Source organism: Odocoileus virginianus, unplaced genomic scaffold, assembly GCF_023699985.2.
Source record: "Odocoileus virginianus isolate 20LAN1187 ecotype Illinois unplaced genomic scaffold, Ovbor_1.2 Unplaced_Contig_2, whole genome shotgun sequence".
Classification (NCBI taxonomy): domain Eukaryota; kingdom Metazoa; phylum Chordata; class Mammalia; order Artiodactyla; family Cervidae; genus Odocoileus; species Odocoileus virginianus.
Genome location: NW_027224319.1, coordinates 4,713,989 through 4,738,469, shown reverse-complemented (window position 1 = coordinate 4,738,469; position 24,481 = coordinate 4,713,989). Strand labels below are relative to the sequence as shown.

Sequence of the window (24,481 nt, the reverse complement as noted above, 5' to 3'; positions counted from 1 at the left end):
TCCGTGCAGCAGAGACTGGAAAATAGCAACACGGAACAGGAGCAGTAGATTTTTTTTTTTTTAAGAAATATGGTTTTATTTTTATTTATTTATTGATGGCTGTGCTGGGTCTCTATTGCTGTAGGCTGGCTTTTTTTCTGGTTGCAGCGGGCAGGGGGCAGTTGTTGCTCTCTAGTTGTGCTGCGTGGTCCGTCCTTGCCATGGCTGCTGCTGTGGAGCGCGGGCTGTCGTGCGCACGGGCATCAGTAGTTGCAGCTCATGGTCTTTAGTACACGCGCTCAGTAGTTGTGGCCCATGGGCTTAGTTGCTCCACAGCATGTGAAATCTTCCCGGACCAGGGATTGAACCTGTGTCCCCTGCATTGGCAGGCAGATTCTTAACCACTGGACCACCGGGGAAGTCCAGAGGTAGACTTAAACGTGAATTTCATTGGAGAGCTCAGGAGGGAAAGCAATTCTAGATATCTGGGCCCTTCTATTAGAATTTGATATTCTGATTTTTGGGGGTGTAAGTTTTCCAGCACAAGCTTCTGTTGGGAAGCAATGCACAGACAAACGAGAGACTTAACTGGAAGGATATGGCATGGCTGGAAGAAGACCTCCTGAGTCCTCAGAAAGGACTGGAACCAGGGAAGCACAGTGATCTGGGAGCCGGAACCTCTTGGGGAGGATTCAGCACCACCATGTCCAGTTTTGCTTCTTTTTCTCAGAAGTCAAAGTCCAGGGAGACAGACATGACCAGCCTGGCAGGGGTCAGGGAGGGGACCTTAACTGACAGTCCGTGCAGGGTGGATCTTGTGCAGAAAGCTGGTGTTCTGAGTCGCGCTGCCTGATGTCACTCAGAGAAGGAGATGGCTTGGGCAGCAGGAGCAGAAGGGGCCCTCTGCCCTATATGTTCCCAGAACAACTCGGGACCAGAAGCAGAGACTTCCACCTTGCAGTGCAGCTTGTTTTATGTCAGGGGCCTAGGCTTTTTGGTGTTTTTACGTTGAGGGCTGATCTCACTGAACGTTCTTTATCAGTGAATCACTGTTTGTGCAAGAAATGTGTTTTTTGAGGGATTAGTCCTTGTATGGTTTTCCCCAAGGATTTCTCTTGGTCTGGCCTTTGCACAGAGAACAGGGGGGAGGGTTTCCAGAATGTCCATTTGGCTGAGAGCAGCTGAAGGTGATGTCAATTACACAGGCGTGCTCTCCGTGCCACGTGTGAGAACAGTGCCTTTTCGAGGGAGTGGCCTTTTTAAGAAAGTGCCTGATGTGGAAGATGGTTGAGAGTTTGTTACTAGAGCTAGAGGGGCAGTGTTTTGGTGTCTTTGGTTAGACTTACTTGGACCCTGCCCACAGTCACTAGGAGCGGACCAAGATTGTGCACATGTTTGTGTGCGTGCATGGGTTGGGGTTGATGTCTCCAGCTCTTCTTGCCTGTACACATCCTGATTCGGTCTCCACATCCCTGCCACCTCCCCTGGGTGCCTTAGTGTTCACAGCCAGGTACTCTTTGCTAATTTGCTTTTCTCTCTTCTTGCCAGGTGTCTGCAAATGGTGTACATTGTCAGTGCCATCCAGCGTATGCCAGGCTGATCCATGGTCACTTTCCGGGATGGCAGCAAGGTGACTTCAGCTGAGGATGACCCTGACTGAAAGGCTGCGTGAGAAGATATCTCAGGCCTTCTACAACCATGGGCTGTTCTGTGCGTCCTACCCCATCCCCATCATTCTCTTCACGGGGCTCTGCATCTTAGCCTGCTGGTATGTTTCCAAGTTACCCTGGATATGGTGGGCCAGTAGACTTCCTAACCCTGACTGTTGTGTAGCCCTTGGACTGTGTCTTTTTACACAGTGGAGCTTGAGGCTCATTCGGGCCCACCAGTGGGAAGCTCTAGTCCTGGGGTGGTAGCCACTGCACTGAAACAGTCCACATTCACCCTAATTTAAGTCACCAGGTTTGTTCACATTATTGAGAATTTCTCAAAATAACGTTGAGATGTTTCTAAGAAACTGCAGGATGAATGAAAACGTGATCTTTTAACTTTCCTTCTCAGCAGTGGTAGCTTCCTTTTGGCATCCAGTTAAGAACAGGAGCCTTGGAGTGTTGCAAGAACAGTCCATTTCAACAGTTCTTGGGATACCATCAATGTTGCAGGCTAATCCCACAGATAGGGTTTTGTACACATGAGATTGTCATTGCCTCACATGGGATCTTTTGTTCCGTGGACTCTCTAGGTGTGTGTGGGCTCAGTAGTTGCAGCGTGCGGGCTCTCTGGTTGTGGCATGTGGACTTAGTTGCCTTGCAGCATGTGGGGTCTTAGGTCCTGGACCAGGGATTGAGCCCGTGTCTCCTGCATTGCAAGGTGATTCTTAACCACTGGACCACCAGGCAAGTCCCTCTCTGGTCATTCTCTTATGTTCATGGGGAGCTTCCTTCTGACCTCTGGTTGACCCCTGGGGCCTGCCGTAGTCAACAGCACTGTTGTGAGAGCTGTGCTGCCCTTTCTCCATGTCTGTTGTGCTGTCCCAGGGCCCTAGAGAAACCTGAAAGCTGTGGCTGATGAAGACATTGTAGAAGGAGAGGCTTGATGTAAGGTGATAACCAGTGGGCCCCTTTGGCTCTCAAACACCGACAAGAAAAGAGCCCACCTCATTGTCCTTGTCTCTGGGAAGAATTCTGGTTTCCAGATTCATTGCACCTCTAATGTTTATAGAAGTTTACTTTGCTGTGCTAGAAGGATGGTTCAGGACTGAACTCGCTGTTCAGTTGTTAATGATCCCAAGTTCTTCCTTAATTAGGACAAGGAAAGATGAGCATATTCATTGAGAATTTCCTGCTGGGTGCTTCAGCAGGTATATAATTAAATGTCTCATTAATCCTCATAAAAAACCTTGGGAAATGATCCAGTTATATTTTCATTTAACCAAAGGGAGGATGGAGGATTAGAGCTTGCCTGGTCTACACAACCAATGAGCAGGGAAACTGGAGTTCAGATCCAGGCCAGGGATCCTGGTGCCTGTACCTGTCCCCCCAGCTCTCCTCACTCTGGCTCAGTGTATTTGTTTAAACTTTGTTAATTTGTGTTGTACATGGTAAGATGGATTTATCCTGCACCTGATGAATTAGGAGTGTTCTGAGAACCCAGCTCTTGGTTTTGCTTGTATTCTTTAAGTCAATTTACGCATCTCTGTCTTTCAGAATCATCCTTTTCTAGGCCCGGCCCATGTGCTTGGGCAGTGGTTCTTAAAGCTGCGCTAGCATCAGAATCACCAGGAGGGCCCGTTAAACAAAACTGCCAGGCTCTACCCCAGAGTTTCTCGTTCATCAGGTCTGGGTGAAGCCAAGAATGTGCGTCTCTGAACAACTTCCCAGGCCAGGGGCCTACATGCTGAGAACACTAGACTGTGTGTCTGTCTTGAAAAGTTCTACCACATCTCAGCTAATAGTATTTTTTATTCTGACTTCTGGAGCAGCAGTTTGTGGTGACACTCATGGTCATTATTGCTCCTATTGCCTTCTATAGGGGTGGGTGGTGTCCAGCTCCCCTGTCATCAATTCTCAATTCTGTGATGGCCTCTGTGTATGTGCCTTTGTACCTGGGAGGGTGTTAAGTGAATCCATAATAGATGAACACTCTGAATTAAACTTGGCTGCTCAATGGGCAGTTGAAGAGGTAGTTGTGACTTCCTCTCCTCAAGGACAGCTCTAGTACCAGGAAGGAAAGGGTGTTTCCTCTTGCCATTCCCCTTCTGAGGGTTGGATTTGGCCAGCCAGGTCCAGACAGCTTCCCAGACAGGGAGTGTGTGATGTGGGTAGCAGCTGTCAGTGTAGCTGGGTGCAACTGGGATGTATCTTTGAATGAATAATTTGATATCACACATGTGTTTCAAAACAAATTGTCCTTGGATTTACAATAGGGGCCTCTGGTATGAAACTTGCTGACCTTTGTGGCTAAGGTCTCAAGTATGGAACATTCCTTGACTCAGGGTGAATTATAATGGGGTGGGGGATAGGGGAAGAGGCAAATGTGATAGTAACAGTATTTAGCAACCAGCGTAGCCCAGTTGCAGAAGAACAGCAAAAAGCAAGGGAGACAGGGAAAGGTATGCTCACCTGAATGCAGAGTTCCAGAGGATAGCAGAGGAGAGACAAGAAGGCCTTCTTCAATGAACAATGCAAAGAAATATAAGAAAACAACAGAAGGGGAAAGACTACCGATCTCTTCAAGAAAATTTGAGATATCAAAGGAACATTTCATGCAGTGATGGACTTAGTAAAAGACAGAAGTGGTGAAGACCTAATAGAAGCAGAAGAGATCAAAAAGACGTGACAGGAATACACATAAGAACTGTACAGAAAAGATCTTAATGACCCGGATAACCACGATGGTGTGATCACTTCACCTGGAGTGTGAAGTCAAGTGGGTCTTAGGAAGCACTGCTGCCAATAAAGCTAGTGGAGGTGATGGAATTCCAGCAGAGCTATTTAAAATCCTAAAAGATGATGCTATTAAAGTGCTGCACTCAATATGTCAGCAAATTTGGAAAACCCAGCAGTGGCCACAGGACTGGAAAAGGTCAATCTTCATCCCAATTCCCAAGAAGGCAGTACTAAAGAATGTTCAAACTACTGGACAATTGCACTCATCTCCCATGCTAGTAAGGTTATGCTCAAAATCCTTCAAGCTAGGCTTCAGCAGTATGTGAATCAAGAACTTCCAGATGTACAAGCTGGGTTTAGAAAAGGCAGAGGAACCAGAGATCAAATTGCCAACATTCATTGGATCATAGAGAAAGCAAGGGAATTCCAGAAAAACATCTACTTCTGTTTCATTGACTACACTAAAGCCTTTGACTGTGTGGATCATAACAAACTGGGAAATTCTTAAAGAGATGGGAATACCAGACCATCTTACCTGTCTCCTGAGAAACCTGTATGCAGGTCAAGAAGCAACAGTTAGAACCTTACATGGAACAACTGACTGGTTCAAAAAGTTGAGAAAGGAGTATGACAAGGCTGTATATTGTCACCCTGTTTATTTAACTTATATGCAGAGCACATCATGCAAAATGCCAGGCTGGATGAGTTACAAGCTGGAATCAAGATTGCTGGGAGAAATATCAACAACCTCAGATATGCAGATGATACCACTCTAATGGCAGAAGGCAAAAGGAACTAAAGTGCCTTTTGATGAGGGTGAAATAGGAGAGTGAAGAAGCTGGCTTAAAAGTCAGCATTCAAAAAATGAAGATCGTGGCATTCAGTGCTATGACTTCATGGCAAATAGAAGGGGAAAAGGTGGAAGCAGTGACAGATTTCCTCTTCTTGGGTTCTAAAATCACTGTGGATGGTGACTGCAGCCATGAAATTAGAAGACGACTGCTTCTTGGCAGGAAAGCTATGACAAACCTAGACAGTGTGTTAAAAAGCAAAAACATCACCTTGCCAACAAAGTTCGTGTAATCAATGCTATGGTCTTTGCAGTAGTCAGGTACGGATGTGAGAGTTGGACCATAAAAGAAGACTGAGTGCCGAAGAATTGATGCTTTCGAACTGTGGTGTTGGAGAAGACTCTTGAGAGTCCCTTGGACAACAAGGAGATCAAACCAGTCAATCCTAAAGGAAATCAACCCTGAATATTCATTGGAAGGACTGATGCTGAAGCTGAAGCTCCAGGACTTTGGCCACCTGATGCGAAGAGCCTGTTCATTGGAAAAGACCCTGATGCTGGGAAAGAGTGAAAGTAGGAGGAGAAGAGGGTGACAGAAGATGAGATGGTTGGATGGCCTCACTGATGCAGTGGATTTGAACTTGGGCAACCTCCGGGAGATGGTGAGGAACAGGGAAGCCTGGCTTGCCTCAGTCTGTGGTGTCACAAAGAGTCGGCCACAGCTTGGTGACTGAAGAGCAGCAGCAGCAGCCCAGTTGCAGCCAAGCTGGGCCGATGCCTGTCTTAGATCCCACAGGTGTGTCTGGCTGAGCATCAGTCCTGAGAAGCGGGTGGGGGACCCTCAGAGTGGGATTGGGAGAGGGAGTGGAAGACTCCTCTTCACTGAGCACTGGCTTTGTGCTCAAGTGCTTCCACACATGGTATTTCATTTGGTTGCCTGACATCCTTGGAGGAGGTGGTTATTCCCTAGTTCCTTTGCTGATGATGAAACTTGTACGGAGAGATAGTAAGTGGTATGTGCTGCAACTGGTAGGTCTGTGTGGCGGATCCACATCTGTGGTTTCTCCACTCCACTGTGGTGACGTGAACTTTATGAAGAACACTTTGGTTCTGATAACTCACTGCAGGGAGTTTGCTCCTTGATCAAGAAGCTGGAGAAAGAGAGTCTCAGTTGCAGTGGGCCAGAGGCCAGTGGGCCAGGATCTGCCTAGACAGAGAACAGAGAGGCTTTTTGAGGCAGCGGCCCTATGTAATAGGTGTTGAGGAGAGCACATGCCGTTGAATTTTATAGCCACCTCAATCAAGATGGCTGTAGTATATGCCAAGAACTGTGCCAGACAGTAATGCTGAACACAGACTCTCCCACAGTCTTAGCCTGAGACAGACAATTGCAGTGCCATTGGATTTCTTTTCTTTTAATTTTGTGCATTTATTATTATTGTTAAAAATAGTTTAAAAGAATAAATAATAGTTTTTGTATATTTATTTTGGCTGTGCTGGGTCTTCTTGCTGCATGGCTTTTCTCTAGTTGCTGTGAGTGGGGGCTCCTCTCCGGTTGTGGTGTGTGGGCGTCTCATTGCAGTGGCCTCTCGTCACAGAGCACGAACTCTAGGCACGTGGACTTCAGTAGTGGTGGTGCACAGATTTAGTTGCCACTTGGCATGTGGAATGTTCCTGGACCAGAGATCAAACCCATGTGTCATGCATTGTCTGGTAGATTTTTATCCACTGAACCACCAGGGAAGCCCCCGCAGGGTGGATCCTTAATCACTGGACTACCAGGGAAGTTCCTGTAATTTTTTTTTTAATTGAAGGATAGTTGATTTATCATGTTGTGTCAGTTTCTATTCTACAGCAAAGTGTTCAGTTATCCATGTATACATACTATTTTTCATATTCTTTCCATTATGGTTTGTTACAGGATATTGACTATTGTTCCCTTTGCTGTAGAGTAGGACCTTGTTTTATCTATTTTTTTATATAGTAGTTTGTATTTGCTAATCCTAAACTCCTTATTTGTCCTTCCCTGTTCCCCTTTGGTAACTGGTTTTAAATTTCTATGTCTGTGAGTCTGTTTCTGTTTGTAAATAAGTTCATTTGTGTCATATTTTAGCTTCCATATGTAAGTGATATAGAGTACTTGTTTTTCTCTTGCTGACTTCAGTTCATATGATCATCTCTGGGTCCATCCATGTTGCTGCAAATGGCATTATTTCATTCTTTTTTTTATGACTAATAATCCTTTTTTTTTTATGTGCCGCATCTTATCCATTCATCTGTCCATGGACATTTAGGTTGTCTCCATGTCTTGGCTACTGTAAGTAGTGCTGCTGTGAACCTAAAAGCGCCTGTTACTTTTTTGTATAATATGTGCTATCGAAGTGAGCACACCTGTTACCTTTTTGAATTAGAGTTTGTGCCAGATATATTCCCAGGAGTGGGATTGTTGGATCGTATGGTAGCTCTATTTTTAATTTTTTAAGGACCCTCTATACTGTTTTCTGTAGTGGCTGTATCAGTTTACATTCCCACCACTCCTGGTGGGAATGTAAATTTTTTCCACATCCTCTTCAGCATTTATTACTTGTTGACAGTTTTACGATGGCCATTCTGACCAGTGTGAGGTGGTACCTCATTGTTGTGTTTTTTAAATTTTATTTATTTTTAATTGGAGGATAATTGCTTTACAATATTGTGTCGGTTTCTGCCATACATCAACATGAATCAGCCGTAGGTATATATATGTCCCCTCCCTCTTGAACCTTCCTCCCACCCCCACATTGTAGTTTTAATTTGCATTTCTGTGATGATTAGTGCTGTCAAGCATCTTTTCATGTGCCTATTGGCCATCTGTATGTCTTCTTTGGAGAAGTGAATAGACAGCTTTTAGTGGTTTCATTAGCTGCCCAGGCTCCTTTCACCTGCTTCCCTGTATTGCATGTGGAGCGAGAGACTCGTTCAGCTTGATGAAGGGACTGCTGCTCTCACTGCCTCTGGCTCTAGCAGCTTCCTGAGCTGTGGGCCTGTTCATCATCACAGGATCACCCTGGGAGCCATGAGTGCTCTTTCCTTTGGGAAAACCTGATGAAACTTGTAGCAAGTAGGCGCTGTGGCAGCAGGTGTCTATTAACACTTCCTAGAGCTAGTTAGGCCACCAGGATACCCGGTAGCGGCCCAGCAAGGCAGAGGGTGCTGTTGCTTGGGCCTGCTGTGGAAAGTGGTGGGTGCGCCGTGGCGGGAAGGAACAGTGTCTGGGTGCCAGGCCAGTGAGTTGCCCTCCCTGTGGGTCAGAGGTTTATGTGGGGGTCACTGGGTCACTTGTGATTCCATAATGTGCTGCTCGTGGTTACAGAGGGTGAATTTTACCTTAGAGAGCAAGTTGGAATCACGATGAGACCATTCCGAACCTCCTCAAGGAGGCGAGTCCTGCAGGATGTGTGGGTATCTGAGTGCAGACATGGCCCTTTCCTCCTCCTCTTCCTCTGGAGCAAAGCAGCCCTTTCAGGCTGATACCGGACGTCTCGGTTGTGGTGGCCTCTGCTCTCAACCTCTCTCCGGTGTCTGCCATGGCTCAGGTTTCCCCACGATCATCATGGCTCTTTGCAGGTGGGCACACTGGGACTTATAGAACAGGCTCCTTCTTTCTGTACCCTTGTGACTACTCTGAACATGATTAGATTCTTTTCATGAATGAGAAAGAAATCTGAGTAACAGAAGCTGGGTCTGCACCTGTGCTTTGGAGAGCTGGGCTGGTTGGCTGAGAAGGACATCCCAGAGCACCATGGACCTGTTTCCCAAAGCCCAGACGCAGGAGCCAGGGGCCCAGCTACAGCAGCCGCTCCTGGGTCCTGTTCAGCACTCCGAAGCCAGAGGCTTCCTCCAAGCAGAAGTTACCCCTGGCCCCGCACACAAACTCCGGAAAAGCTCTGAAGGGCTTGGAGGAGATCAAAGGCGCCCTTATCAACCCAGACTTCCTCAAACAGAAGAGAGGTCAGGAGATCTCAGCAGTTTACCCTTTTAGACTTCCACCACCCCACCCCTAGTTCTGTACTATTCTCCCCTGAGAAGGGAAGAGAGGAAGCATGTTCGACTGCTGGTGTCTCCAGAGGGGAGTCTTGTGCCACGTCTCTGCATGCCATCTTTCTGGTTGCTCTTCCTGTGTGTCTTCAGTGTCGCCTGAGCTCCCATCATAACACCATCATTTGTGGGACCCAGTGCAGCATGGAGGTGCAGGGCTGCTTCCTCAAAAAGCAGGGGGAAAGTATCATTAAAGGTGCTGGAGTATGCTCAGATGCAAGTGGGTGAAAGGCTTGCTGCTGCCAAGTTGCTCCTGCCCATCCGATGTGCTGTGGTGCAGCCAGCCTGGGATAAGCCACAGCCGACACTTCACCCAGCTCCAGGACACAGCGAGGTGTGAGCTGCTGAACAGCCCTTCTGGTTTTGGTTGGGCACCTGTAGGTGGCAGCAGCACATGGATACCTGGACTGGGAGGGGGTGGGCAGGGGTGCTGGTGGTCACGCACCTGTCCCAGGGTGGAGGGACCACCTGTGAACCTATACTCCACATCATGCGCTGTTGTGATTTACTTGGCTTATGAAACACAAATCAAAAGATAGATTTGTTAAGAATATATATCTAGTGCAGAGCATTAAACCCCAAGCTCCAGACCCTTCTGAACATGGGGTCTTGTGCAGCCACATAGGTGTACATCATGAAGCTAGTCCTCAGTACAGCCTCAGCCTGCATGTCTTGAACATCTTCCATGTGGCTGGTATGAGGATGCGGAAGTTAGAAGGACATGTTCCTGTCTCACATATCTTACATTAATTAAGCAGGTGAATTGAAGAGCAGTGTCTGCAGGTTGTCATGGGAGTGTAGAAGAGAGATGCCTAACTGCTTGGGGTGGAGAGATGAGGTGGCCTTGAAGGATACACTAGAGTTTGGTTAGCATTTAGTGGGTAGAGGGCATGTTTTAGTTTGGTCTCCCCGAGACAAGGATTTGAGTGCATGTAGCTTGGCAACCCACTCCAGTACTCTTGCCTGGAAAATCCCATGAATGGAGGAGCCTGGTAGGCTGCAGTCTATGGGGTCTCGAAGTCAGACATGACTGAGCGACTTCACTTTCACTTTTCACTTTCATGCATTGGAGAAGGAAACGGCAACCCACTCTAGTGTTCTTGCCTGGAGAATCCCAGGGACGGCAGAGCCTGGTGGGCTGCCGTCTCTGGGGTCGCACAGAGTCAGACACGACTGACACAACTTAGCAGCAGCAGCAGCAGCTTATGTGTAAGATGGAATGAACAACAACAACAAAAAAGATGAAATGAACAGTGATCAGCAGGTGGGAGAGGGAGCTGGAAGGGGAGGTACATTATTCAGCAAGTTTACACCACAGGCCGCCCAAGAGTCATCATGTTCTTGGGGATGCTGAGGAACAGTGCAGGTCGTCCACCTCAGAGCTCCCCCTCTGATCGGGGTCGCTGCACCCTCTGTCAGATCAGCAAACTCATTCCCTTCAGGGCCACATAGGAAGGCCATGTGGAGTCTCTATCACGTATTTTTCTTTGGTTGTTTTGTTTTATATGTTGTTGTTCAGTCAACATGTTGTGTCTGACTCTTTATGACCCCATGGACTGCAGCACGCCAGGCCTCCCTGCCCTTCACCATCTCCTGGAGTTTCCTCAGACTCATGTCCACTGAGTCCATGATGCCATCCAACTGTCTTATCTTTGACCCCTTCTCCTCCTGCCATCAGTCTTTCCCAGCATCAGGGTCTTTTCCAGTGAGTTAGCTCTTCGCATCAGGTGACCAAAGTATCAAAGCTTCAGCATCAGTTGTTCCAGTGAATATTCAGGACTGATTTCCTTTAGGATGGACTGGTTGGATCTCCTTGCAGTCCAAGGGACTCTCAAGAGTCTTCTCCAAAACCGCAATTAAAAAGCATCAATTCTGTGCTCAGCCTTCTTTATGGCCCAGCTCTTATATCCATCATGACTACTGGAAAAACCATAGCTTTGACTGTACGGACCTTTGTCAGCAAAGTGATGTCTCTGCTTTTTAATATGCTGTCTAGGTTTGTCATAGCTTTTCTTCCAAGGAGCAAGGGTCTTTTAATTTCATGGCTGCAGTCACCATCTGCAGTGATTTTGGAGCCCAAAAAAATAAAGTCTCTCACTGTTTCCATTTTTTCCCCATCTGTTTGCCATGAAGTGATGGGACTGGATGCCATGATCTTAGTTTTTTGAATGTTGAGTTTTAAGCCAGCCTTTTCACTCTCCTCTTTCACCTTCATCAAGAGGCTCTTTAGTTCCTCTTTGCTTTCTGCGCATTAGGGTGGTATCATCTGCATATCTGAGGTTATTGATATTTCTCCTGGCAATCTTGATTCCAGCTTGTGCTTCATCCAGCCCAGCATTTCGCATGATATACTCTGCATATAAATTAAATAAGCAGAGTGACAATATATAGCCTTGACGTACTCCTTTCCCAATTTGGAACCAGTCTGTTGTTCCATGTCCGGTTCTAACTGTTGCTTCTTGACCTGCATACAGATTTCTCAGGAGGCAGGTAAGGTGGTCTGGTATTCCCATCTCTTGAAGAATTTTCCACAGTTTGTTGTGATCCACACAGTCAAAGGCTTTAGCGTAGTCAGTGAAGCAGAAGTAGATGTTTTTCTGGAATTCTCTTGCTTTTTCTATGATCCAGTGGATGTTGGCAATTTGATCTCTGGTTCCTCTGCCTAAGTCCGGCTTGTACATCTGGAAGTTTTCAGTTCACATACTTTTGAAGCCCAGCTTGAAGGATTTTGAACTTTACCTTTCTAGCACGTGAAATGAGCTCAATTATCCAGTAGTTTGAACATTCTGTGGCATTGCCTTTCTTTCGGATTGGAATGAAAATGGACCTTTTCCAGTCCTGTGGCCACTGCTGAGTTTTCCAGATTTGGTGGCATATTGAGTGCAGCCCTTTAACAGCATCATCTTTTAGGATTTGAAATAGCTCTGTTGAAATTCCATCAATTCCACTAGCCATGTTTGTAATAATGCTTTCTAAGGCCCACTTGACTTCACACTCCATGATGTCTGGCTCTAGGTGAGTGATCACACCATCATGGTTATCTGGGTCATTAAGACCTTTTTTGTACAGTTCTGTGTATTCTTGCCATCTCTTAATATCTTCTGCTTCTGTTAGGTCCTTGCCGTTTCTGTCGTTTATTGTGCCCTTCTTTGCATGAAATGTTCCTTGTTATCTCTAATTTTCTTGAAGAGATCTCTAGTCTTTCCCATTCTGTTGTTTTCTCTTTCTTTTGCATTGTTCATTTAAAAAGGCTTTCTTATCTCTCCTTGCTCTTCTCTGAAACTCTGCATTCAGTTAGGTATCTTCCTTTATTGCCTCGCCTTTCACTTCTCCTTTTTTCAGCTATTTGTAAACCCTCCACAGACAACCATTTTTCCTTCTTGCATATCTTTTTCTTTGGGATGGTTTTGGTCACCGCCTCCTGTGACTTCCATCCATAGTTCTTGAGGCACTCTATCAGATTTAATCCCGTGAATCTGTTTGTCACTTCCACTGTGTAATCATAGGAGATTTGATTAAGGCCGTACCTGAATGGCCTAGTGGTTTTTCCTGTTTTCTTCAACATAAGTTCGAATTTTGCAATAAGGAGCTCATGGACTGAGCTGCAGTTAGCTTCAGATATTGTTTTTGTTGACTATATAGAGTTCTCCATCTTTGACTACAAAGAATATAATCAGTCTGATTTTTGTGCTGACCATCTGGTGATGTCCATGTGTAGAGTTGTCTCTTTGTATTGTTGGAAGAGGATGTTTGGTATGATCAGTGCATTCTCTTGGCAGAACTCTATTAGCCTTTGCCCTGCTTCATTTTATACTCCAAGTCTAAATTTGCCTGTTTCTCCAGGTATCTCTTTCTTTTTTTTTCCGTCCAGGTATCTCTTGACTTCCAACTTTTGCATTCCAGTCCTGTATGGTGAAAAGGGCATCTTTCCGGAGGGGGTGTTAGTTCTAGAAGGTCTTGTTGGTCTTAACCCTTTTAAAATGTAAAAATCACTTTGAACTTACAGACCACATGAATACAGGACATGGACTGTAGTTTGCTGACCCCTAATCTATACAATAATAACATGAATCACTGACTGGGCTGCCTCCGGCTAGCATTAATTCTCAGTTGGCACTTGGGGCCCGTCTCTGAGGCAGAGAGGCCTCCAGCAGCAGTGGAACACTCTCTGGTGACGAGATGCAAGTGCTGGCAGTTGGAAATTGAGGCAGCATGTCCAGAGATGAGATGAGAGGGAACAAGGGAAGGGCGGCAGCGGGCCCTGGAGAGGTGCTGGGTGGCCAGCCGTGGGCTCTGCGGTCACAGCAGCAGCGAGGTGTGTGGGCCGGGAGGTGGGGAGATTCAGAGTGTACTTGTACCTGATGAGGAAACCAGTGATTTCAGGAGGAGAAGCAGGAGGTCTAGCTGAGCTGCTGCATTACTCCAGATAAGAGTTGATAGCTGTTGCTCAGTCTAAGGGGAAGCCCTGGAGGTGGTGAGATATGGCTGAGTCTGGATGTATTTTGAAGGTGGAGTCTTTGGGATTTTTCTGAGCACCAGGTGTAGGGTGTGAGAGAGCTCAGAGTGCTTGGTCTGAGCAGCTGGATGGGTGGAGCTGAGACAGGAAATTCAGGGAAGGGTTTGGAGACGTGGTTCCTTCCTTTTGCCCATGTAAGGTCAGAGAAAGTCATGGTAGAATCTGGCCCTAGAAACGAGTTTGCGGAAGCAAAGTGGGGTGGTGGTAGAAACCTCCAGTTTCTGTCTTTAGTCTTTTTTTTCTGACCTTGATAAAGTGAGTGCTTTTACTTGTAAAATTGCCCAACACTTTTCTTCCAAGCATTCCTTTTGGTCTCACATTTGGTAGCCATGGATGGTGATAATTACCTTGCATTTTGTATTTCTGTAGAATCTTTTTCTATTAAAAGGAACTTATGGTTATTTAAATTTATGGTCATTTTGGGGGGAAAAAAACAACAAAACTGTAATACCAGGTAGTATAGTGTGATGTTAAGAGCTTGGACTCTGGGCCCAGACTGCCTGTGTTCACATACTGGTTCTGTCGCTTTCTTGGGGGGAGGGGGGGGGGAATATAGCTTCTGTATGCCTTGTTGGGCTGTGGTGAGGCTTAAATGAGCAAAAAGATGAAAGGCAGTTGGCACATCACAGGTTCTCAGTGAGAGTTAGAAGCTGTCGTCACTGTTACAGAGACAGAAGCAGGCAGGCTCATGGTCAGCGGTAAGGACCGTTTGGGGGTGAGCATGGGGCACTTTGGTAGCTCCTAGGAGGAGAGGCCTTAACCTGGACTTTGGGGGGAGCGAAAGGACTTCCTGTGGAAGGAATACTGCAGCTGAGGCTTGAAACTGAGTTATCTTGAAGAAGAAGGGGCAGGAGTGTTCAGCCAGGTGCAGAGCCTCAGGAGCAGAAGGGGAGTTGTATGTGGCTCCAGGGCAAGGTTGGAGAATGACCGTGAGCCATTTTAAGCATTTCAAGGTCTGTGGCTGTTTCCTAATAGATTTCATCCTAAGAAAGTGGATGCTCTGGGGTATGCTGCCCTTATTTTTTTTCCTGCTAGAATGTTTTGTTGTTTTTGTTTAGTCGCTAAGTCATGTCCAAGTCTTTGTGACCCCATGGACTGCAGCATGCCAGGCTTCCTGGTTCTTTACTATCTCCTGGAGGTTGCTCAAGTTTGTGTCCATTGAGTCGGTGGATCCTGTCTAACCATATCATCTTCTGTCATCCCGTTTGCCTCTTGTCCTCAGTCTTTCCCAGCATCAGGATCTCTTCCAGTGAGTTGGCTCTTCACATCAGGTGGCCAAAATATTGAAGCTTCAGTATCAGTCCTTCCAGTGAATATTCAGGGTTGATTTCCTTTAGGATTGACTGATTTGATCTCCTTGCTGGAATGTTTAAACTCCTGGAATTCACTGATGTTTTAAATATTGCAAATTTTGAGAAACAGGCTGCCTTCAGTTTAGTGAGTGTGTTTTGAGCAGCTACTGTGTAGAAAGTGAATGTAGATAAATAAAATGTATGGCCGGCCTTCATCTTCTAGTAAAGCTAGAGCTCCAGCAGCCTTAGCTCTGGGCCCTAGATTCCTATCTACACCCAGGGGTCAGCCCAGCCCTTGTGCAGAGTTTTCCCCTAAAGAACCTTACCTAGTCCAGAGACAACCCTTGATACCTGCCTCCAAACAGGTGAACCTTAGCTTTTGGAACCAGCAAAACGGAAGCAACTCTTCACATAAAAGGAACTTTCAATAGATTAATGGCTGATTTCCTCTCAGAAATCATCAGTTCAGTTCAGTCACTCAATCATGTCCGACTCTTTGCGACCCCATGGACTGAAGCATGTCAGGCTTCCCTGTCCATCACCAACTCCAGGAGTTTGCTCAAACTCATGTCCATCGAGTTGGTGATGCCATCCAACCATCTCATCTTCTGTCGTCCCTTTCTCCTCCTGCCTTTGGTCTTTCCCAGCTTTAGGGTCTTTTCCAATGAGTCAGTTCTTTGCAGCTGATGGCCTAAGTATTGGAATTTCAGCTTCAGCATCAGTCCTTCCAATGAATATTCAGGACTGATTTCCTTTGGGATTGACTAGTTTAATCTCCTTGCAGTCCAAGGGATTCTCAAGGATTTTCTCCAGCACCATGGTTCAAAAGCATCAATTCTTTGGCACTCAGCTTTCTTTACAGTCCAACTCTCGCATCCATACATGACTACTGGAAAAACCATAGCTTTGACTAGACAGACCTTTGTTGGCAAAGTAATGTTTCTGCTTTTTAATATGCTATCTAGGTTGGTCATAGCTTTTCTTCCAAGGAGCAAGCGTCTTTTAATTTCATGGCTGCAGTCACCATCTGAGTGATTTTGGAGCCCCCCAAAATAAAATCTCTTACTGTTTTCATTTTTTTCCCCGTGTATTTGCCATGATGTAATGGAACTGGATGCCATGATCTTAGCTTTTTGAATATTGAGTTTTAAGTCAGCTTTTTCACTATGGAGGCATTTAAAGTCCTGAAAGGAAAAAACTCAACCAAGAGTTCTATCTTCTGCAAAACTGTACTTTGGTAATGAAGGAGAAATTAAGGCATTTTCAGATAAACAAAAGCTGAGCAAATTTGTTACCGCTGGACCTGCCCTACAGGTTGAACCCATAGTAGGAAATAAACACTAATAAAGATGATCAGTATTGCTGTGCTTTCGGTTTGGTTTGTAATTTTTTTCTTTGTTTGTGATTTAAAGGGCAAGTGTATTAAATATAACATAAAAGCTATATTGATGAGAATAAATGTATAAAATATAATCTGTGACAGTAACAATATAAAAGGGGAAAGACCAGGATGTACTGTCAGGGTGTGTACTGTGGAAGCTAGGCTCTCAGTCTGCGTAATTTCATTTGTCTTATTTTCATGATTGCTGATCCTTTCTTCCACCTGTTCAGATTTGCTTTTGAACTCCTCTGTAATAACACTATTCAGTCTAGATTGTCACAAGGTTTTGTTGTTTTTAATTTTTGGCTGTGCTGCGTCTTTGTTGTTATATGTGGGCTTCTCCCTGCACTGGGTTCTCTTGTTACAGAGCAAAGGCTCCAGGGCGCCTGGCTTCAGTGGTTACGGCACGTGGGCCCAGTGGTTTCCTGCAGCATGTGGAATCTTCCTGGACCAAGGATTGAACTCATGTCCCCTGCATTAGCAGTGGATTCTTAATAACCACTGAACCACTAGGGAAGTCCTGTAAGTTGTTAATAATAGAATTCCCAAGGTAACCACGGGCTCCCTTGTAGCTCAACTGGTAAAGAATCCACCTGCAATGTGGGAGACCTGGGTTTGATCCCTGGGTTGGGAAGATCCCTGGAGAAGGGAAAGGCTACCCACTCCAGTATTCTGGCCTGGAGAATTCCATGAACTGTATAGTCTATGGGGTCGCAAAGAGTCGGACACGACTTGAGTGACTTTCGCTTTCAAGGTAACCACTAAGAAAATAACTTCTAAGATATATAGAACAGGAAAGTAGAAGTCAATCAAAGTGGCACACTACAAAAAAATCAACCCCCTCCCTGTTTTTTTTTTTTTAAAGCAATGGAGGAATTGATGAGCAAAAATCATTTGACAGACAGAAAACAAATAGCTGGACGGCATAAGTAAATCCTTCCATGTCAGTAGTCACATTAAATATAAGTGGATCAAAGTCTCCTTTTAAGACAGTTTGATTTTTAAAAGAATCTAGACTTCCCTGGTTTTTCATGGTTAAAAATCTGCCTGTCCAGATCTGTGTTTCTGTGCACACCTCTTTATGTCCACACACAGGCTGGAATCTCCTTTTTTTTTTTTTTTTTTGCAGTCCTTACTCCGTCTTAGTGTTACGCATGTCATGTTGGTAAAGCAAAGCATGTTTGTTTAAACTTCCGTTGATTTTTAAATCAACACTGATTCTGAACAGAGCTAACATCTCAAGCTTCAACTTAATTTATATTGATTTTTTTTTTTACTTCCTGATGTACAGCAACCTGTATCTTTCTTATTATAGGCCAAAAACATAAAATATATTCAGTGTAATACTATAATTTTCTATTTAATTACAATCAATTTTTGATTTCCCAAATTAATTCTTAGCATTTATATAAAATTGTATTTTAAACAATTTAAAAATATTTAGAAATAGTTTTATTCTTTGTTACAGGCACTGTTATACTCCCTTTGGAAAGGAAGCCTGACAGTCTGACATTTAAAAGGGGATATATGACTAAATAGAAACCCTATGAAGTTAATGGGTTTAAATTTAAACCATTTTCAAGGATTATTTTTTGGAAAGTTTTTTTCCTTAAGGATCTGATTAATAACTGCTAATAAAAAAATACCATTGAAAATGTATGAAAATACCATTAAAAATTCTGTTGCTCTCCACACATTTGAAAAATCCAGATCCAGTTATATACAAAATTCCTACTTGATTGCTTAAAGTGCCTTGGATTACCAGTATAATCCCTTGGATTACCTGGGACCAAGGATCTGTTGCTAGCAAAAATAATTATTAAATTATGTTTATAACATTTTACCTAATTAATTATATATTGAAATTCCTTCTATTTTTGAGGTAAATTTTTATGAATAAATTATTTAAAATAGTTTTAAAAAAAAAGAATCTGCCTGTCATGCAGGGGACACAGGTCCAGGAAGATTGCAAATGCTGTGGGAAAACCCCACATGCCGAGGAGCAGCTAGGCCCACAAGCCACAACTGCTGAGCCTGTGAGCTGCAACTCCTGAGACCCGCAGACCTAGAGCCTGTTTTCCACAACAGCGATGAGAAGCCTGCGAATTGCACAGAAGAGTAGCCCCAGCTCGCTGGGACTAGAGAAAGCCTGTGTGTGGCAACAAAGACCCAGTGCAACAGCAAAAAAGGCAGCACAGTTTGTATATTTAAGAAGAGTGTCTGTGCGCTGGTTTTGGCTGCGCTGGGTCTTTGTTGCGACACCTGGGCCCTGGCTTGCGGCACACACACTTCTCTTCTTGTTGCCGTGCACGGGTTCTAGAGTGTGTGGGCTCAGTGGGCCTGTAAGCTCTGGGGAGACACCGTAGTGTAATACACTACACTTTGGATGTTAGAACACAAAGAGGTTGCAAGTAAAAGGATGGAAAATGATATTCCATGCTAAACGATACCCAAAAGAGAGCTGACGTGGCTGTATTATTATCAAGCAACATTAAAAAGTTTATTAGAGACAAAGAAGGAGGACACTATACATTGATGATATATTGATTATATTGATATGTTGACACTATATATGCTTCAGTATAACAGGAGGATATAATGATTGTAAACCTCTTAACACTTAACAGCAGACCCCTAAAATACATAAAGCAAAAATGGACAGAATTGAAAAGAGAAATACACAGTTCTCCAGTGACAGTGGGTCTCCGCTTTCAGTGATGGATACAACCAGGCAAGACCAACAAGGAAGATGGAGGACCTGAGCAACGGTGAAACCAATGAGACTAGTACACATTCTTCCCAAGTGAACATGGAACATTGTCCAGGCCAGGCCTTGTGTTAGATCACAAGTCTCAATAAATTTAGAAAGACTGAAATCATACAGAGGATCTTTTCCAGTGACAGTGGTATGAAACTAAAAATCAAGAAAAGAAGGAAAATTGGAAATACATGGAAATTATCCAGGTGGCCAATAAGCCTATGAAAGATAAGCATACAGTGTTTGCTGTATATTGAAACCACAGAGCTATACCAGTACCTTCTCTAAATGGTTCCAGTTAATTGGACTGACCAGGTCAAGAGGTGGAGCAGTTGAAACTCCCATCACACTGCCAGCGGGAGCATAAATTCAAATATGTACTTTGGAAAACTGGTGTTATCCACAAAGCTAAACATGTATGCTCCACAACCCAGCCATTTCGCTCAAGGTATATACCTTACAGAAATGAGTGCTTACATAAGAATGAGTGTATACATAAAAATTTCCATAATTTCTCTTCTTAATAGTTGCAGCTGGAAACAGCCAAATGTTCCTCCTCAACACTGGAATAGATAAATGCACTGTGGTATGTTCATTTGGTGGACTAGTGTATATGCATGAAACAGTGTGTATAAATGAAACTACATGCACCAGCGTGGATGAATCCGGTAGATGTAAGTTGAAACAGCCAGTCACAGAGGAGTACACAGCAAAATGGGTGATTTCAGTTATATGCCAGAAGAAACAAGCAGAGCTAATTTGTGATTATAGGAATTCTGATAGTAGTTTGTGGTAGATGATGCCCTTCACTAGTGCACAAGGCCACCTTCTGAGGTTCTAAAAATATTTTGTAGCTTGATCTACATAGTGGCTACACAGGTGGATGCATCTGTAAATATTCATTGCATTCACTGTATGCTTAAGACTTGTGCATTGTATTACATAAAACTTAATTCCAAGTTTAAAATTTCTTTGTTTTTGGCCATATGCGGGCAGAACTTCCTCGACCAGGGGTGGAACCTGCACTTACTGCAGACTCCCGAAGCTCAGAGTCTTAATCATTGGACCACCAGGGAAGTTCTTAAAAAAAAAAAAAAGTTTTAAGACGTGAAATCGGAATCAGAAGCACATCCATTTGCCAACTTTTTGATGTTAGTCCAAGCTTTTTCCTTCACCAGTGGTAGATCCATTGATTTCTATTCAGCCTGGTCTAGGAACCATACTAGACCATACCCTCAATGTATTATACACAATCTTTATGGTCTGTTCTTTTAAACTGGAGCAATTTGCTCAGAAGTCTGAATCAGGATGCTTCAGTGGGTAGGATTTTTGGTTTCCTGGTTTTCGTTTTTGTTTTTTTTTTCTTTTTTGACCACACTGCCTGGCATGTGGAACTTCCCTGGCCAGGGATCGAACCCGTGCCCCCTGCAGTGGAAGCACGGAGTCTTAACCACTAGGCCACTGAGGAAGTCCTTCCCCAGTTTTTTCTTGTCTTTCGTGTGTCCGATATGACCAGAAGTTTGTTTAGCCTCTTGCCTTTATTACATCTCTAAAAATTTTCAGCCAGTCATCTATTTCATTAAGTAGTTTATGAATTGGGTTCCCTGTGACTAAAAAGGAGCTTGAAAATTCTAATTTAGAGGCTCCTGAGTTTCCTTGTAGCCCTGAAGTTTGGTGACTAGTATTTTGTGCATTTGTGCAGTTCTCCTGGCACAGGAGGGGAGTGCAGCTGCAGTGGATCCGCGTCACTCTTATCTCAGCATGGGTTCTACCTGCCATCATGTCCTGACTCTTCTCTCCTTTTTATCCATCCCAGCTACCCGCTGCTGAAGCTGCCCTTGCCAGGAACAGGACCTGTGGAATTCACCACTCCTGTGAAAGATTACTCGCCCCCACCTCTGACCTCTGACCATAAGCCTGGAGAGCCCAGTGAGCAGCCAGAGTGGGTAGGTGCTCATCGTGTCCTGAGGAGCGCCCTGGGCATTGGGTGCGGATTGGCCACAGCAGGGGTTCTGTGTGGAGGGAGGATGGTGAGCTTCTGGTGGGCGAATACTTGAACCACTTTAAAACGCACTGAAAATATTTAGCTTACATTTAATAGTACATCCAGTTACACATTCTTGTTTTGAAAGGAAACACTGAGCGATACGGAAGGAAGGTAACTGCTAGAAAAGCTGGGGTTGTGGTTGCCCTAGCTGCAGCCAGCTGGGTCTGGGTCCATACTGTGGGTGCTCGGGCCAGGCCGTGCCTTGGCGAACAGGACCTCACCTCCTTTAGCCCAGGTGGTTACAGGAACCATTGAGTATCCCCAGAGAATGTTTTATCTTCCAAGTCCCATCACCATTTAATACTTGCAGTGAACACTTAGCTTTTTCAAATCTGGTAGGTGCTGTTTTATCCTCACAGTGCAGTCAGGTAAAGCGTGCAGGTTCTGTTTGTTTACCTGTTTTGCAGTTGAGGAAGCTGGGCCCAGAGTGACAGTGTGCCTCAGTTTCGGTTTAGTTGTCACGGAGTCAGCCCTGGGTTAGAACTCCAGATCTCCTGACCTGAAGCCCACTGCTGCTTCTGAGTCGTGCTGTCCTCATCCAGCTGTCTCTGAGCTGAGCACGAATGTAAACCAGGAAGAAATGGGCTCTCCAGGTGAGGGTCTGGGCTGCGGGACATAACTCGCGGGAACTCTGGACTCATTGTTTGGAAACCTTGCAGGAAATGATGAGCTCGTCCCGCCAGCTTGTAGCTGCCAGCTGTGGGTGATGTGTTCTTCCCTCGTGTGCAGGCCCTGGTCCCGTGGGTTGGTGCCAGGCTTGCTGAGTCTGTTGCTGAGGAGCAGAGCCCAGCTCAGGGCACAGAGCTCCTCTTCTCCCACCCACTCTGTGCCAGTGATTGCACATTCCTTCCTGTTGCCTTTCCGGGTAATGTAGCAGCCAGGTAACTTGATGTCAACTTTGCTCTAATGTTGCTGAAGCAGAGACATATCTGGTTAGATAGCTGTGTGTTATGACTACACATGGTTTCAGGAGGAAGTGCAGAACACAGGCTCAGTGGTACTCAGCCACAAAGGTTAGGCTGAGCTGATGAGGTGGAAACCAGTTCATAGCTTCATGTCTCAGCTTGATACTTCGCTCACTGTGGGGTCAAGCCTTTTGTCTCCTTTACTCTTTCTTGAAAAAAGTTTTTGTTTGTGGCTCCACTGGGTCTTCATTGCAGCCTGCAGGCTTCTCTCTAGTGAGGTGCACAAGCTTAGTTGCCCAGCAGCCTGTGGGGTCTTAGTTCCTTGACCAGGGATCGAAACTGCATCCCCTGTATTGGAAGGTGAATTCTTTTTTTTTTTTTTTTAAGCATTCTTTATTCATTATTATTATTTAGTTTATGAGTTATTTGGCTGTGTCAAGTTTCAATTTTGGCACATGGGATCCTCCTCGTGGCATGTGGGATATTTTGTTGCAGCTTGTGGGCATCTCCAGTTGTGGTGCATGGGTTTAGTTGCCTTGCAGCCTCTGGGATCTTAGTTCCCCAACCAGGGATCGAACCTGTGTCCCCTGCATTGGAAGGCAGATTCTTAACCACTGGACCACTAGGGAAGTCCCTCCGTTAACCTCCTGATGGGGTTTTACCACATGATGGAGTTGATAGTTCCTGGTCACAGTGGGTTAGTCTGTGTTTGTGAGTGTTTTGTGACTAGTAGAGTTAAGTGGGTCTGATGGTACAGTTAGGGGTCTATACAAGGTCAGGGGTTCACTTGTTTGTGAACCCTTTCTACTTCCTTGATGTCCTCTTTTGGCCTGGGATGATGTGATAGTGTGGGGGTACAAAATAGCTTGAGGGTTTCTCTTTCTCTTGGGGTGGGCAGCCCCTGAAAGAGAAAGAGACGCAGGCCCTGGCTCAGTCAGCTGGTGTCAGCTACCCCATGGTCAGTCACCTCACCAGGATTGACTGTTGTAACAGTAAAGGTCAGCAATGCAGGACTTGTAAGGATTGCTTTAATTATGAGGAACTGAAAACTCAACCGAAACCAGAGGAAGTGAAAAGGGCATTTTGGGGTCATAGAGCTCACCCACAGGCAGGACTTACTAACGGACAGTATGGGTTAGGCCTCAGAAGGAGGCCATCCCTCAACTACACCCGCTCTGGGTCAGCTCACTGTCCTCTCCCTAATAGGGGCTACAGCAGATTCAGCCCTGTGGGTATGGGGTTACCTGCCTGCCCCAACCCGAGACCCTGTGAGCAGGGAGATGCTTTGCTGGTTGGCCTCATCACCACATTGGGGGTGAGAGAGGCTGTTTCCAAAGGAAGATTAGGAAGTGCAGGCCCTGGGCAGCACAGCACAAGTGTCCGCTGCTCACAGCAGGAAGCAGATGTCCTTCATTCCTCATCCATTCCTTTATTATTCAGCACGTTTATTGCATGTCTTCAGTGTGCCTGGCAGAATGATCGTGGGGACACATGGAGCCTCACTGCCCAGGAGGAGACGGAGGGTGCTTGGGAAGAGAAGATGGAGATGTGGTTCTTTTATCAACAGCACACAGGAGCCAGCCCCAGGAGCTCCCAGTGGTCAGTGCTGAAAAAGAAGATACATTCTGTGACAAAATAAATACATAACTGAGTCCATATGATTGAATAACTAAGTGGAGGAGAATAGACAAATCTGAGCAAAACATTCTGAATTTATGTAGCCGCTCTGCCCTCAGAGAGGTAGAGTATAATCCCCCTTCCTTCATTATGGACTGTGCACTGTGACTTCCTTCCAGAAAGTGCCAAGTGGAAAGGGGAGGAGAGAGTTGCTTTCCAGTGGAGACCCTGACAGGTGGCTCTCGACACGGTGTTCGGGGTCACCATCAGCAGTGGTGAATCAGGTTGACGGTGTGTACCTTGATGTGAGACAAGAAGGGTGCTTTGCCTCTATGGTCTTCCTTCGCAAGCAGCGTAATCCCAGTCTGATCATGAGAAGAACATCAGATAAATCTGTGAGGAGTGGTCTGCACAGTCCTGACCAGCACTCCTCACGACGGTCAAGGTCATCAGAAAAAAAGAGTCCAAGAAACTGTCCCAGTCAAGAGAAGCCTCCCAAGACGGGACAGCTAGATGTAACATGGTATCCTGGATGGGCTCTCGGGAGAGAGAAAGGACATGGGGACAAGCTAAGGAAATCTGGTTTCCTTACTTTGCCTTGGTGATAGTTTCTCAGACTTGGCTTGCTCTCGATGACCTTGACAGTTTCGAGGAGTGTTCCTCAAGCGGGGATTTGTTTCTATCTCTCTAGACTAGTCTCAGCTTGTGGGATTTTAGAAGGAAGACTGCAG

The 24,481-nt window shown here is 45.3% G+C and overlaps 1 protein-coding gene across 1 annotated transcript in view; it reads left to right on the top strand.

Annotated features, from left to right (window-relative positions):
* The window catches only part of SCAP (SREBF chaperone), a 97,947-nt gene that overhangs the window by 50,422 nt on the left and 23,044 nt on the right, over positions 1 to 24,481 (top strand). The window contains exons 2-3 of the mRNA XM_020916028.2: positions 1,528 to 1,747; positions 20,998 to 21,127. Of these exons, the coding sequence (XP_020771687.1) occupies positions 1,626 to 1,747; positions 20,998 to 21,127 (252 nt within the window). The 5' untranslated portion in view covers positions 1,528 to 1,625. The remainder of the gene's footprint in view (positions 1 to 1,527; positions 1,748 to 20,997; positions 21,128 to 24,481) is intronic.